Below are 14,920 nucleotides of genomic sequence, written 5' to 3'. Positions count from 1 at the left end.
AAAAACAACCGACAGCTGATTTCAGGGTTCCCCACCAGCTTTTTCCTATTCAACTGCTCTTTACCCAGCTAGTTCCTTGCTTTCACCCCTCCTGCCTTCATTCCCTTGCTCATGTCTTCCCCTGTCTGAAAATCCCTCCTCTTTGAAGCCCAGAAGACCATTTCCCCCCCATGTTCAGAGGCATATTCAGGAGGCATATTCCCCAATTAATTTTCTTTTCTCCAAGTCATAGATGCCCACTCCATGGGGACACTGAGGACCCCACAGCTGTATGAACAGATTTGCTCATCCCAGTTCTCCAACATGAAGGTGTCACACAGAACTGAAAAGACTCAAAACAGTGGCTTTCTGGCCTGTTAGCCTTTGGAAGTCTGTCCCCTCCCAATTCCCATGCCCCCTTCTCACCTCTGCACTCAAAACGAAGAGTTAGCACCTCTGCTCCACACTTTAGGACTTTTGTACATCTCAACTTGCATTATCTACTTCCTAAACATATTTATTGACCTATCTTCCCATTCTCTATCCCCTCTCTGTAAACAAATTGTGTCTCCCTCCTTAGATAAGGTCCTTGACCATAGGAATGTCTTTAATCTCTAATGTACTCCCAAGTGCTTAGTACCGAACCCTTCCCAAGGTAGCCTCTTAAATATCTTTCATAATAGAAAATCAATTAAAGCCCCAACTGTGTTTGAAATTCTACTTACTAAATAGGTTAGACCTTCAACTAAACATATTTTGCACTACACAGTACAATTACACTGAAGAAGTTTCCATTAGGGCAAGTAATTCAACAGCCAGCTGCATTTTAATAAAGTCAGTTCAACTCAACAAGGGGATTGCATTCTTGCATAACTCCAGGATAAAGAAAACTAATGCTGTAGTAGTCACTAGGTTTCTGATGCCACATGCACACAATCAACCATTATCTGCGAAAGCACATCAAGCGTAATGCAGGCAAATACCCATTTTCCAATGAATGTTCCCTTCCTGCCATTGCATTCTTCCCAAACTGGGCAGTAAAAACACACTATGTGGACAAACTGATTCCTGTATAAAAGTATCTAAACTGAATACATTGATTTTTGTACACTACATATCTCATATTCACTCTTCCATACTCCTGCTGTTTTTTCTGCTCGTTTCTGTCTCCATTATACTGTAAAGCTCCCGGAGAGCAACAGCCTTGTCTTCTACTTATAGTGAACTCTCCTGCGTACTTAGTACAGCCCACAGTAAATGCTCTTTAAGCACTACTGATTGATGGGAAATAAGCAGGATGCTACAATATAAGAACAGTCAACTCAGGAGCTGTCCCAAGTTAATATGGAAAAAAGACTAGTCTCAGGAGGAAGAAGTGGCATTTTTATTCAGAATCCTGAATAAGTGGCAAAAACCTAGTATTTCTGGCCTGAATAGGTGCACAGCAAAAAAAAAAAAAAAATTCAGTGAAAGGTAACAAGATGAAATTAATGAAACTCCACTGGGAACAACATTTAGACACCCTGCAGTTCTCTTCCATTGCCTCGGGTGCCAGTAATCACGAAATTCTTTGCAAACACATTTTTACACCCGTTACCAATATCAACAGAATTTTGACTACTCTCCAACCAAAGAGAGTAAATCAATAAAATGGGGAAAAGTTATCCCACTGGTAACTAGACTGGTTGCTTAACATCACATCAAATTATATGTTTTTTCATAAAAATATCAGAAGCATAAAACATTTAAATAACACCACGAAAAAACTGGGTCTCCATTTCCTTGTAAAAAAATTCCCTTCAACTGACCAAAGCTTAATGGTGATTTTTTTTCTTTTGAGTATTGTACAGTATTTGCCTAAATTTAATACTGAACTGGTTTACCTAACATTCTTTCCAGAAATAATCCATAAAACCATAAGGAACACTTCATGAATCATTAAACAAGCTGGTTTATATTTCCTCCACATTTTTAAAGGTTGAAATCAGCACAAACCAAAGCCAAGATTGTAGGGTAGAAGATAAAAGTTAAATTCACTAAGATTTTTAGAGATGGTATTTCCTTTTTGACCTTTTAACTTCTGACTGACTTATGCCAAAAAAAGCTGAATATTATTACATTCTTTAAACTCATCTGCACTGCTGAGAACATCTTTTGACTGCAAACCTGGTTTCCCACGCCCTAAAAGCCAGCTAGCTATCATACAAAAATTACATGGTTTCTAATAACAATGATTAAACATTCTAATTGGCCTCCACCAGTATGCATTTCCATTCAAAATGCGAGTAGTTTAAAGGCAACAAAGCATAGTCTTGAATAAGTGGAGGGAAGAAAAAGTAAGGAAAAAGTATGGAAGGTTGGCACTTCTACTAGGGACAAACGTTACTATATTTAGTCTCCTTGTTCTGAAACTGCTGGACATCTGTTTCAGTAGTGCTGCGTATTCTTTATTACCATCCAAAACTGCAATTTGGAACCCATTTTAATGAAGGATGACATGAATTCTGAAGGTATTTCCAGATTACAAAGTTAACTAAATTCTACGGCTAACTGGGACTCAGATTTCAAGCATTAGGGATCAGGAAGTGAAATCATAGGAGGAAAAAGGTTTTCCTCCTATGAAAAGCTTTTTCCGATCTCCTATGCCAGTTGCTATCAAAGTTTTCTAATATAAAAAGCAATTTTAAAACAAGGTTTGAGATCAGTAGGCCTTTCACCACCGAGTCATTTGAAAATTTTTTCAATAAAATATCAGCCCACTTCATCACCCACTTGACATATGTATGCCTATAAACATAACATATATATATGTATATATAATATATAAAACTTCCTAGTGCATTAATACAATTACTTCACAAATATACCACCTAAAACCTCCAGAGAAGTACAGGATAAAAAGTCTAGTAATATAGTTGGGGGGGAGGGGGAGCCTTGAACCAAGTCAGAACTCAACCTCTCCACGGCACTGGGCCCAATATTCTCTAAAGGAAAAAATATCACATTTTATGCATTAAAGGAAGTTTTTAAAACCTATTCCTCAAAATATTGAGATTTTGTAAGGAACACCTTCAACAGTCCTTGTCAATCTATAACCTCTCTTCCCCACTTTCCCCAACCCTGGAAAAAAAAAAAGCTTTATAAGATGTCCTCAATATATTATCCTTTCTTAGAGTGCATTCTGATACCATTTGCCAGTCACCAAATGTCAATCTAAAATGTCAAGAAAAAAAATAACTCCTCCCAATCAAAATGCAGTACAGCAAAATACTGAAAAGGAAAATATTCTGTAATATGACACACTGCTCTGTCCCAAAGGAAAAACTCAGAGCTGAACAATACATCCCACTGAGTTGATTTCGCATATGCAGAAGAGTCATTATGGCATTTTAGAATTAGGCAGTATTGAAAAACACTAGCCCTAAAACTATTTGACATAAATAAAATTCAATTAGCATATCGGAACAACAGGTATCCATTGTTCTGTGGCTAAACAAGGCCTTTGCCATTCTGGAGATTTCGCTCAAACAATAATTATTGCTACAAAGGGGACTTCTTAATGGCGCTCAGTCACCTTCTTTGCATATTCTTTACCCTATTCTCAGGGTGGGGGATGGGTGGGAACCTGATTATTTGATTTACTCAAGATCAGCAAAATCTGAAAAACAGCTTTAAAGTGCCAAAAATTACTTAGCAAGCTTTATTCAGTACATATTCAAATTCGAGGGGTTGCCTTTATATATCCACACATATTCACAACTTATTTTTTGCCCTAATGCCACAAAAACAAGGCTGTGATACAATTCTCTTATCTTGTCCCTCCCTGTCTCCAGCCACCACACATACAAAGGAAAAGACTGACTCTATTGTGCAAAAACAGTAGCTGGGGCAATTTAACAGCTATACCATCGAATTTTAAATCAGCAGATATTTAAATACCTGACTAGAAGATACCGGTTAAGGATAAGATACAGTATTTTCCGTGCTTTGTATTCATCAGGGTTTTTCTATCCCTCCACGTTTTCCAATGGAAATTATTTTATAATTTTGGCTAAAAATAACCAAGCAAAATGTGTATATGTAGTTTAACACCAATTTGCATTTATTTCCCAAATCGAAAGGCAAGAGGCGAGACAAAAAAAAAAAAATGATGACACAGGCACTGCCATCTTCCTGATCCACCTTTATGGAACAGTGCCACTGCTATTTTTACAACCGAAAAATAACCCCAGAATGCTAGAAAGCTGCCAGATTTTCACTTGCCCGTCCGCACACACGCTCTAAAAAGTAAACCGCGCGGGTAGGAGATGGCTGCGGAGAATATTTTTTCCTGAAAATAGTCTTCTACCGTGTTCCCACGATAAACCACGTAAACCCGTACGAGAGTGATTAGGTACTGCAGTGATCGGCTGGGGGTAAAGTGGTCTTTTTTTTTATCTAGTTTCACACGAAGGGCTTAATCAGGTTCTCCTCACTCCGATTTCTCAACAACCAAAAACGCTCAGGATTTCTCAACAACCCAAACGGTTTATTGCGTATGTTGCCAATTTGTACTTCCCGAGCGCTTAGTCCAGTGCTCTGCACATAGTAAGCGCTCAATAAATACGATTGATGATGATCACTGCATCCAAAAGGGCAGACAATCTGGCCCGGCCGCCTTTTCTTCCCTGCTTTTTCTGAATTCCGAAACCAGATTCCCTCTGAATCCCTTTGGATGTTACCCACCCCCCTCGGGCTGACAGTACAGCAGAGGAGGGGGGAAAAATTGCGCAGTAGTGTGTCCAAATAGAAGTTTCCCTAGTTGGCTAACTAGGGGTGAGAGAGGGAGCCTTTAAAATAAGGGAGGGCCCCAGCCCAGGGTCTGCTAGTCTAGAGAACAACCAGTTTCTCTAAGAAATATGGAATTGGCACTGTGGCCAGGTCCATCTCCTAAGTGCAATTGTGAAGTGGGGTCTTGCTAAACTGCTATTTCTGATTGCAGATCAGAGCCTCTCCACCCCCCGCTGCAGTCTGAGCCCTGCTCTGCTGTTTCCCACAGAAAACTGGGCCCCAGCCGCCATTTTAGAAAGTCATTCACACAAGCTCAGCCTTCCCCTGAAAAGACTCCTTAAATCGCCTTGGGAAGGTTTCCTCTCTTCCTTCCCCTTACTCTCCTCAACCGGGCCCCTGTGCCCTGCGAAATAATAAAAAAAAACAGACCAACGCTTCTGGAACCTACAGAGATAAGCTGCATGCTGACAAGCCTGGCTGCAGGCCACCGCACAGCAAAGCAAATGCTGCAATGCACGTGTTTGCACCCTGGTGTATGTGAAATTTCCCAGCCTCTGAAGCCGATGACACTGACCCTCGGAGAAAGACCACAAGGGGAGAAAGGATAGCGCTGCCTCTCTCTCCGCCTGAGCACGTTTAACCTAAAAAAAAAGGTTTATCCGCTCTGGTAATCGACGCTTAAATCGCACAGATTTTCCACCTCTTACGAGCAACCTGGGAGGGGGCCACGGGAGGAAAAAAAAATCCATCCTACAAAACCGCTCTTCACATCACAATTACAAAGGAGGCTTCCCTGGCCTTTTGCTCACAACCGAGTAAATAATAACAATGACGATGATGATGGAAGACGGAGAAAAAGGGAGCGCCTCCCCCACTCCTCCCAAGGCCGGTTTAGGCGCTTCTGAATGGTCGCACTATTAGCACAACTCCTTTTCACCCTCGGTAAGATTTAAGATCCCCGAAGCACCAACCCCCAAAATAATCAATGATCCTCCATTTAAAAAAAAAAAAAGCCACCCGGCAGCTCTGCTGCTACTGCTTCCATTTCCTCGTCCAAGCTGCTCATGTGCTAGCAACCGAGTCTATTTTTCCCATGGTGACTCACTAATAAGGACGCTCCATAATTTTCCTCCACTCACTACACAGAAGGAAGGAGAACTTGAGGGCTAAGAAAAAAAACTCACCGACCTTTCGGGGTCTTGAAAAACTCTAGGCCCTGATTTTCCAAAACGATCTTCTAAAATAATATTTTATACAACCCATCGAAAAACCCCGAACTGTTTCTAAGGTAAAGCGGTAATCTGAGCGCCTTCTTTCCACCGGACTCCTCCTACTTCCCCACAGCAGTTACATGGATATTTTCCCAAACAAAGAAATTAGCAAATGGTGCTAAATTAAATAAAAACGGATACACTGCCACTTTCATTATTGTATTTCATGGACAAAACTTACAGGGAGGGGGGAGGAGGTTACAACTTCTAATCAAAACCATGCATTTTTTTTTAACCATTACACTGAAGCGTCTATGGTGGGAAAAGTACCGGATTTATAAGTGTAAGTATGCCATTAACGATACCGTGCAGCCCGCGGTATTAGAGATCCAGAGATTTCTTGCAAACTAAGGTTCTATTTGAGGTTTGTGTCTTCGAGAATTTCTATTTTTTTTTTTTTTTAGTTTGTAACCGTCTAGTTCCCACCAACCTCCTTATTCAGAGGCTGGAAATGGTTGAAAGGAGAGAGGGAGAGGGGAACAGGCGAACCACCAACTGTTATTTCCAGACACGAGGCTGCTCACAAAATATATTTATTTCCATTTATCTTCTGTGCCTGTAAATCTTCGACGTGAAAAGTCGCCACTGTCTATCAAAAATTTCCAGATTAAAAACCAGATCCAAAATTTTTCGGTCAAAAAAAAAAATCTAAAAAGATCTTCATTTCTGCATTTCGTTTTCTTTCGCATTGAAACCCCTTTAGCACAGCTATTTCCACACACAAGAGTCCACCGGGCGAGGAAGAGTAGCAGCGGCAGCAGGAGGAGGAAGAGTTGCTATGCGACTCCAGAGTTTCCCATCCTGGAGTCCATGAGGGTTGTTGTTGGGGGGGTCGGCGAGGGAGGATGGAAAAAATCAGTAACTCGATAGACGGATCCTATTTGGGGGAGGGGTAGCGGGATCTCAGACGCACACACAAGAAAGAAAGAGAGCCGCCTCCTCTCTCCACGGATGGGGAGCACAAGCCCCCCCTTGCCCTTAAAGAATAGTTTGAAGGGGGGGGGGAGACGGGGTACAGACCTGGGGGTCCGCAGTGGGATCTGTTTTTATTCCCCCCCTTCCCCCCCGCCCAACTAAGATGACTTTATATGTTGCCAACTTGGACTTCCCAAGCGCTTACTACAGTGCTCTGCACACAGTAAGCGCTCAATAAATACTACTGATTGATCTTTTAGACTGTGAGCCCGCTGTTGTGTAGGGATTGTCTCTGTATGTTGCCAACTTGTACTTCCCAAACGCTTGGTACAGTGCTCTGCACACAGTAAGCGCTCAATACAACTGATTGATCTTTTAGACCGTGAGCCCACCGTTGGGTAGGGACTGTCTCTAAATGTTGCCAACTTGTACTTCCCAAGCGCTTGGTCCAGTGCTCTGCACACAGTAAGCGCTCAATAAATACGACTGATTGATCTTTTAGACTGTGAGCCCACTGTTGGGTAGGGACTGTCTCTATATGTTGCCCACTTAGACTTCCCAAGCACTTGGTCTAGTGCTCTGCACACAGTAAGCGCTCAATAAATACGATTGATGATGATATGTTGCCCACTTGTACTTCCCAAGAGCTTAGTCCAGTGCTCTGCACACAGTAAGCGCTCAATAAATACGATTGATGATATGTTGCCCACTTGTACTTCCCAAGCGCTTAGTCCAGTGCTCTGCACACAGTAAGCGCTCAATAAATACGACTGATTGATCTTTTAGATTGTGAGCCCACTGTTGGGTAGGGACTGTATATGTTGCCCACTTGTACTTCCCAAGCGCTTGGTCCAGTGCTCTGCACACAGTGATTGCTCAATAAATACGATTGATTGATTGATTGATTGTGAGCCCACTGTTGGGTAGGGACTGTCTCTATATGTTGCCCACTTGTACTTCCCAAGCGCTTAGTCCAGTGCTCTGCACACAGTAAGCGCTCAATAAATACGATTGATGATGATGTTGGGTAGGGACTGTCTCTATATGTTGCCCACTTGTGCTTCCCAAGCGCTTAGTACAGTGCTCTGCACACAGTGATTGCTCAACAAATACGATTGATTGATTGTGAGCCCACTGTTGCGTAGGGACTGTCTCTGTATGTTCCCCACTTGGACTTCCCAAGCGCTTAGTCCAGTGCTCTGCACACAGTGATTGCTCAATAAATACGATTGATTGATTGATTGTGAAGCCCACTGTTGGGTAGGGACTGTCTCTATATGTTGCCCACTTGTGCTTCCCAAGCGCTTAGTCCAGTGCTCTGCACACAGTGATTGCTCAACAAATACGATTGATTGATTGTGAGCCCACTGTTGCGTAGGGACTGTCTCTGTATGTTCCCCACTTGGACTTCCCAAGCGCTTAGTCCAGTGCTCTGCACACAGTGATTGCTCAATAAATACGACTGATTGATTGATTGTGAGCCCACCGACGGGTAGGGACCGTCTCTAGATGTTGCCCACTTGGACTTCCCAAGCGCTTAGTCCAGTGCTCTGCACACAGTGATTGCTCAATAAATACGACTGACTGATTGATTGTGAGCCCACCGACGGGTAGGGACTGTCTCTAGATGTTGCCCACTTGGACTTCCCAAGCGCTCAGCCCAGTGCTCTGCACCCGGCGAGCGCTCAATAAAGGCGATTGATTGATTGATTAGGAGCGGCTTGGGGGAGGTGGAGGCCACCACAGAAACGGAGGAGGCCTCAAGACCCTCCAGGGCGGCAGCTGGGAAACCAACCGCGGAAACGGGGGCGCAGCTGGAAGGAGGCGGAGGGGGGGGGCTGCACCCCCAGTTCGTTGGCAGCAACGGGGCCCGGTGCGGGCGGGCGGGGCCCTCCGTCGTCGGGGGAGCCCCCCCCCCGCTCTCCTCAGAGGGGCGGCCGAGGGGAGGGGACGGAGGGAGCGCGGGCCCTTCCCCCCTCCTCGCCACTCACCGTTTGAAATGCTCGATGATCTTCTCCTCCCGCACATTCTCCGGTAAGTTTCCCACCCAGAGGTGCCTGGTTTCCCGGACCATGCCGGCTCCCTCCCCGGGCGGGCCCCTCACAGCCGGGAGGAGGCGATGGCGTCGACGACGTGGTCGGGTCCCGCGGCCACCATCCCTCTCCCCCGGCTTCCCACCGTCCGGACTCCCCGCTCCGCTCTGGCTCCTCCGCACGCGCGCGCGCGGCCGAGCCTCGCGCGGCGCCGGCGCATGCGCACTGGCCGCTCCGCGGAGGGGGGGGGGGAGAAAACGCGCGCGCCCGACCCCTTCGGCTCCTCCTATCCCCCCCCACCTCCCTCCGCGGGGGCGCGCTTCGGCCCTGACGAGGCCTCACGGCCGGCGCGCAGGCGCGGGAGGGCGGGGGAGCGGGAACTCCGCACGGCGCAGGCGCGAAAGAAAAATAAAAGGGGGGGGGGGGGAGGGGAAGCCACTGGGAAAAGTGGAGTGAGGAACATTCATCATCATCATCATCAATCGTATTTATTGAGCGCTTACTATGTGCAGAGCACTGTACTGGGCGCTTGGGAAGGACAAATTGGCAACATACAGAGACGGTCCCTACCCACCGGTGGGCTCACAGTCTAGAAGGGGAAGACAGAGAACAAAACCAAACATACTAACAAAATAAATAGAATAGATATGTACAAGTAAAATAAATAAATATGTACAAACATATATACATATATTTATTGAGCGCTTACTATGTGCAGAGCACTGGACTGAGCGCTTGGGAAGGCCAAATTGGCAACATACAGAGACGGTCCCTACCCACCAGTGGGCTCACAGTCTAAAAGGGGAAGACAGAGAACAAAACCAAACATACTAACAAAATAAAACAGAATAGGTATGTACAAGTAAAATAGAGTAATATGTACAAACATATATACATATATATATATATTTATTGAGCGCTTACTATGTGCAGAGCACTGGACTGAGCGCTTGGGAAGGACAAATTGGCAACATACAGAGACGGTCCCTACCCACCGGTGGGCTCACAGTCTAAAAGGGGAAGACGGAGAACAAAACCACTAACAAAATAAAATAAATAGAATACGTATGTACAAGTAAAATAGACTAATAAATATGTACAAACATATATATATTTATTGAGCGTTTACTATGTGCAGAGCACTGGACTGAGCACTTGGGAAGGACAAATTGGCAACATACAGAGACGGTCCCTACCCACCAGTGGGCTCACAGTCTAAAAGGGGAAGACAGAGAACAAAACCAAACATACTAACAAAATAAATAGAATAGGTATGTACAAGTAAAATAGAGTAATAAATATGTACAAACATATATACATATATATATTTATTGAGCGCTTACTATGTGCAGAGCACTGTACTAAGCGCTTGGGAAGGACAAATTGGCAACATATAGAGACAGTCCCTACCCAACAGTGGGCTTCCTCCCTTCAAGGCCCTACTGAGAGCTCACCTCCTCCAGGAGGCCTTCCCAGACTGAGCCCCCTCCTTCCTCTCCCCCTCGTCCCCCTCTCCATCCCCCCGATTTTACCTCCTTCCCTTCCCCACAACGCCTGTATATATGTATATATGTTTGTACATATTTATTACTCTATTTATTTATTTTACTTGTACATATCTATTCTATTTATTTTATTTTGTTACTACGTTTGGTGTTGTTCTCTGTCTCCCCCTTTTAGACTGTGAGCCCACTGTTGGGTAGGGACTGTCTCTATATGTTGCCAACTTGTACTTCCCAAGTGCTTAGTACAGTGATCTGCACACAGTAAGCGCTCAATAAATACGATTGATGATGATGATAAAGGGGGGGAGTCTAAAATTAGACTCCCCTTTTAGACTCATTCCTTCAGTCGCATTTATTGAGCGCTTCCTGTGTGCGGAGCACTGTACTAAGCACTTGGGAAGCCCAAGTTGGCAACAATGTAGAGACGGTCCCTACCCAACAGCGGGCTCACAGGCTAGAAGGGGGAGACAGACCATCAATCAATCGTATTTATTGAGCGCTTAACTGGGTGCAGAGCACTGGACTAAGCGCTTGGGAAGTCCAAGTTGGCAACATATAGAGACGGTCCCTACCCAACAGTGGGCTCACAGTCTAGAAGGGGGAGACGGAGAACAAAACCAAACATACTAACAAAATAAAATAGAATAGATATGTACAAGTAAAATAGAGTAATAAATATGTACAAACATATATACATATATACAGGTGCTGTGGGGAAGGGAAGGAGGTAAGATGGGGGGATGGACGGGGGACGAGGGGGGAGAGGAAGGAAGGGGCTCAGTCTGGGAAGGCCTCCTGGAGGAGGTGAGCTCTCAGTAGGGCCTTGAAGGGAGGAAACAAAACTATTAACAAAATAAAATAAATAGAATAGTAAAATAATAAGTATGTACAAGTGAGTACAAATATGCACTCATCCTGCTGCCCCCCGCCCCCGTGTTGGAGTCAAAGTCCAACCCTGAGCAACTTCTCTCACCGTCATTCATTCAGTCACATTTATTGAGCGCTTAATGTATGCACAGCACTGGACTAAGCGCTTGGGAAGTCCAAATTGGCAACAATATAGAGACGGTCCCTACCCAACGGTGGGCTCGGAGTCCAGAAGGGACAGAGACACAGAGATTCATTCATTCAATCATATTTATTGAGCGCTTCCTGTGTGCAGAGCACTGTACTAAGCGCTTAGGAAGTACAAGTTGGCAACATCTAGAGACGGTCCCTACCCAACAGCAGACTCACAGTCTAGAAGGAGGAGACAGAGAACAAAACATATTAACAAAATAAAATAAATAGAATAGATATGTACAAGTAAAAAAATAGAGTAATCAATACGTACAAAAATATATACATATATACAGGTGCTGTGGGGGAGGGAAGGAGGTAAGGCGGGGGGGATAAGTTATTGGGAAGTACAAGTTGGCAACATATAGAAATGGTCCCTACCCAACAGCCGGCTCACAGTCTAGAAGGGGGAGACAGACAAACAAAACAAAACATATTAACTAAATAGAATAAATATGTACAAATAAAATAGAGTAATAAAGACGTACAAACATATACATATATATACAGGTGCTGTGGGGAGGGGAAGGAGGTAAGGTGGAGAGATAGGAAGGGGAGGGAAAGAGGGACCTGCTCCCATTCCAAAGACAAGGAAGAAAGGCCCTCTCCACCTCAGGAAGGGATAATAATAATAATAATGTTGGTATTTGTTAAGTGCTTACTATGTGCAAAGCACTGTTCTAAGTGCTGGGGAGGTTACAAGGTGATCAGGTTGTCCCACGGGGGCTCACAATTTTAATCCCCATTTTCCAGATGAGGTAACAGGCACCGAGAAGTTAAGTTCACTCATTCATTCATTCAATCAATCGTATCAAGCGCTTACTGTGTGCAGAGCACCGTACTAAACGCTTGGGAAGTACAAGTTGGCAACATTATAGAGACGGTCCCTACCCAACAGCGGGTTCACAGTCTAGAAGGGGGAGACAGACAACAAAACAAAACATATTAACTAAATAGAATAAATATGTACAAATAGAGTAATAAATACATGCAAACATATATACAGGTGCTGTGGGGAGGGGAAGGAGGTAAGGCAGGGGGGATGGGGAGGGGGAAGTGGGGGAGAGGACTTGCCCAAAGTCACACAGCTGACAGTTGGCAGAGCTGGGATTTGAACCCATGACCTCTGACTCCAAAGCCCAGGCTCTTTCCAAGGAGACACAGCAGCTTCTCAGGGATTCACAGGCATCTGTAGCTGCTGCCCTGGTGGAAGCAAGGAGGAGTCCTGGCTCTTTCATGGGGGCATATCCAGTGCTTAGAACAGTGCTTGGCACATAGTAAGTGCTTAACAAATACCATCATTATTATTATTAAACACCTGACCCGATTCCCACCACCGGATAAGCCACAATCCTTTCTGGTCCCACAAGGCCCAGGGATTGAGGCCTTTGCCCACCCCGGGGGCACACCATGTTTCCACACCTTCCCTCAATCCCCCCTAACTGCAGGGGAAGACTAAAACACCCATCCCCCCCATCCTTCCCCACATATGCTATTCAAAAAATCTCAAGATTTTTTGTAACCTGATTTTCAAAGAATGACTGTATAAATGACTGTATAAAAGAATGACTGTATAAACCATTTTAAGGAGTAGTCATCATTTGGGCATCACTGGGACCTCAAGAATTTTCTTCCTACCAGGAAGAGAAATCCACAGGAGAAAGCAAAAGGCTTCTCATGTCTCTTCAAGTAGCTCCAATCGGATGAAAATTGGACGGTGAGATCAATTTCGAGGAGTGTTGGTGAGGAGTCTGCTTTTGTGGGCATCACCCATGTTAGGAATATTCATTCATTCATTCAATCGTATTTATTGAGCGCTTACTGTGTGCAGAGCACTGTACTAAGCGCTTGTACCCGGGTACAAAAGGAACACCGGCCAGTCACTTCCTCCAAATGGCACATGCAATGTGGGGGCAACGTCAGTCTTTGCTCAGCTAAGAGGCAAAGTCCTGAGGGATTTGGCTAATTTGCACAAAACTGAGCCTATTGTACTCACTCACACAATGAGCATTGAGGTGAGGCAACTTCTGGGCCCGGTCAGGAATACGGTACAGCATCATGAATGGAATGGCCTAGAGACCGGCCCTGCAGAATGGGATTTACAATATCCATGGCCATTCTTCCCTATTGAAGAGATCAGTCCCTCACGCAAATCACATTTTGAACAGGCTGATCGTTAATTACCTTCCCTTCAAAGCCAGGATTTTCCCTCTAGGGGAAAGCCTTTTTTAGACCTGGACAAGTTTGCGAATTCCCACATTTTAAAAACAATAGAAAACTCACGTTTAAATTTCCCTTTTCACAAAGTGAACAGCAAGAAAAACTGCACACTGTAGAACTCTGGATTCATATTATGAAATCATGTGACCTTGACTACAACCTTATTGCGGTGACAGAGAATAATCCTTCAGGGTTTTTTTTCCCCCCTTCGAGTCCTCTAACTTCCAACAAAATAATGACCTTATTTGTTGAGCAGAGAGTCGAGTGCCACACTAACCCCTGACCACTTCAATATCTGCTTGCATTTAATTTCCTGGATTTGATAAGCCATCTCATTTGGGCCTATTGAGAATCTCTCTCCACCCCCCCACCCCCAGTACATTCTCAAGGTTAAGCAAGTCCCCACACTGCACCCTCGACAAACTGTATGCCATAACCACACCAGAGCAACAAGCACAGTACATAGTGAGCTGGCTCTTGGGTCAACCTTGCCAAGGGGTTTGATTTTCCAATGAACTGAATCTGTGCCTTTGACGGGTTTCTTGTCAAGTCTCCAGGTTGTAGGATGTTGATTAAAAGGCTTACTTGACTTGTGTTTTCCAGGAGTGTGGTTTCTATCTTCTATTTCGGCAGATAACTGTTCTGCGCTTTTGCAGGGAGGAACAGAAAGAGGAAGAAAAAGGAAGTCTACAGTTTGGAAGAAACATCCCAGCAGAATTCATTCACAGTACGGTGAAAATAATAAAACAGTGTCGCGATAGGGATCGAAATGTCCTCCAGAAAACAAATATCCCAGTGCATGAAATGGGTGTCATCTTTGAAAAGACAGTGGAGGTGGTCCCTTGAAAAAGGGAATAAGAGAAAATAATTGGCCCTGAGATTTAGGACTGGAGACAAAAATAGATAATTCCTGTACCAGAATAAAGCAAGATTGAGTTTGGTGACTGCCGGTCTATTTATTACTTAAACTCGAACCGCCTACAAAATATACAGTGGCTGCAGCTGGTGAGCCTAACTGGTCTGCAGTCTTAAAATGAACAATGAATTTCAGTGCAAGCAACCGCAAGGCGAGGCGCATGGGAAGAAACAATGTAAATTACTCTTATAAAACCTGATGGATTCTGAATTAGTGGTAACTTCTTGGGAAAGATGTAAACATCACCAACGA

At 44.4% G+C, this 14,920-nt stretch overlaps 1 protein-coding gene and 1 long non-coding RNA gene across 4 annotated transcripts in view; one reads left to right on the top strand and one right to left on the bottom strand.

Moving 5' to 3' along the window:
* Positions 1–9,122, bottom strand: part of SPEN (spen family transcriptional repressor) — a 94,864-nt gene extending 85,742 nt beyond the window's left edge. For all 3 annotated transcript variants that reach the window (XM_038746518.1, XM_038746520.1, XM_038746519.1), the window contains exon 1: positions 8,927–9,122. In XM_038746518.1, coding sequence (XP_038602446.1) covers positions 8,927–9,009 — 83 coding nt within the window. In that variant the 5' untranslated portion in view covers positions 9,010–9,122. The remainder of the gene's footprint in view (positions 1–8,926) is intronic.
* Positions 8,918–14,687, top strand: LOC119928348. The gene is made up of 3 exons (XR_005451073.1): positions 8,918–8,969; positions 13,174–13,274; positions 14,356–14,687. It is a non-coding gene; the product is annotated as an uncharacterized LOC119928348 (long non-coding RNA).
* The last annotated feature ends 233 nt before the right edge of the window (positions 14,688–14,920 follow it).

Source organism: Tachyglossus aculeatus, chromosome 5 (assembly GCF_015852505.1).
Source record: "Tachyglossus aculeatus isolate mTacAcu1 chromosome 5, mTacAcu1.pri, whole genome shotgun sequence".
Taxonomy (NCBI): Eukaryota; Metazoa; Chordata; class Mammalia; order Monotremata; family Tachyglossidae; genus Tachyglossus; species Tachyglossus aculeatus.
The sequence above is the reverse complement of the archived record's forward strand: the minus strand, read 5'-3'. Positions and strand labels throughout refer to the sequence as shown.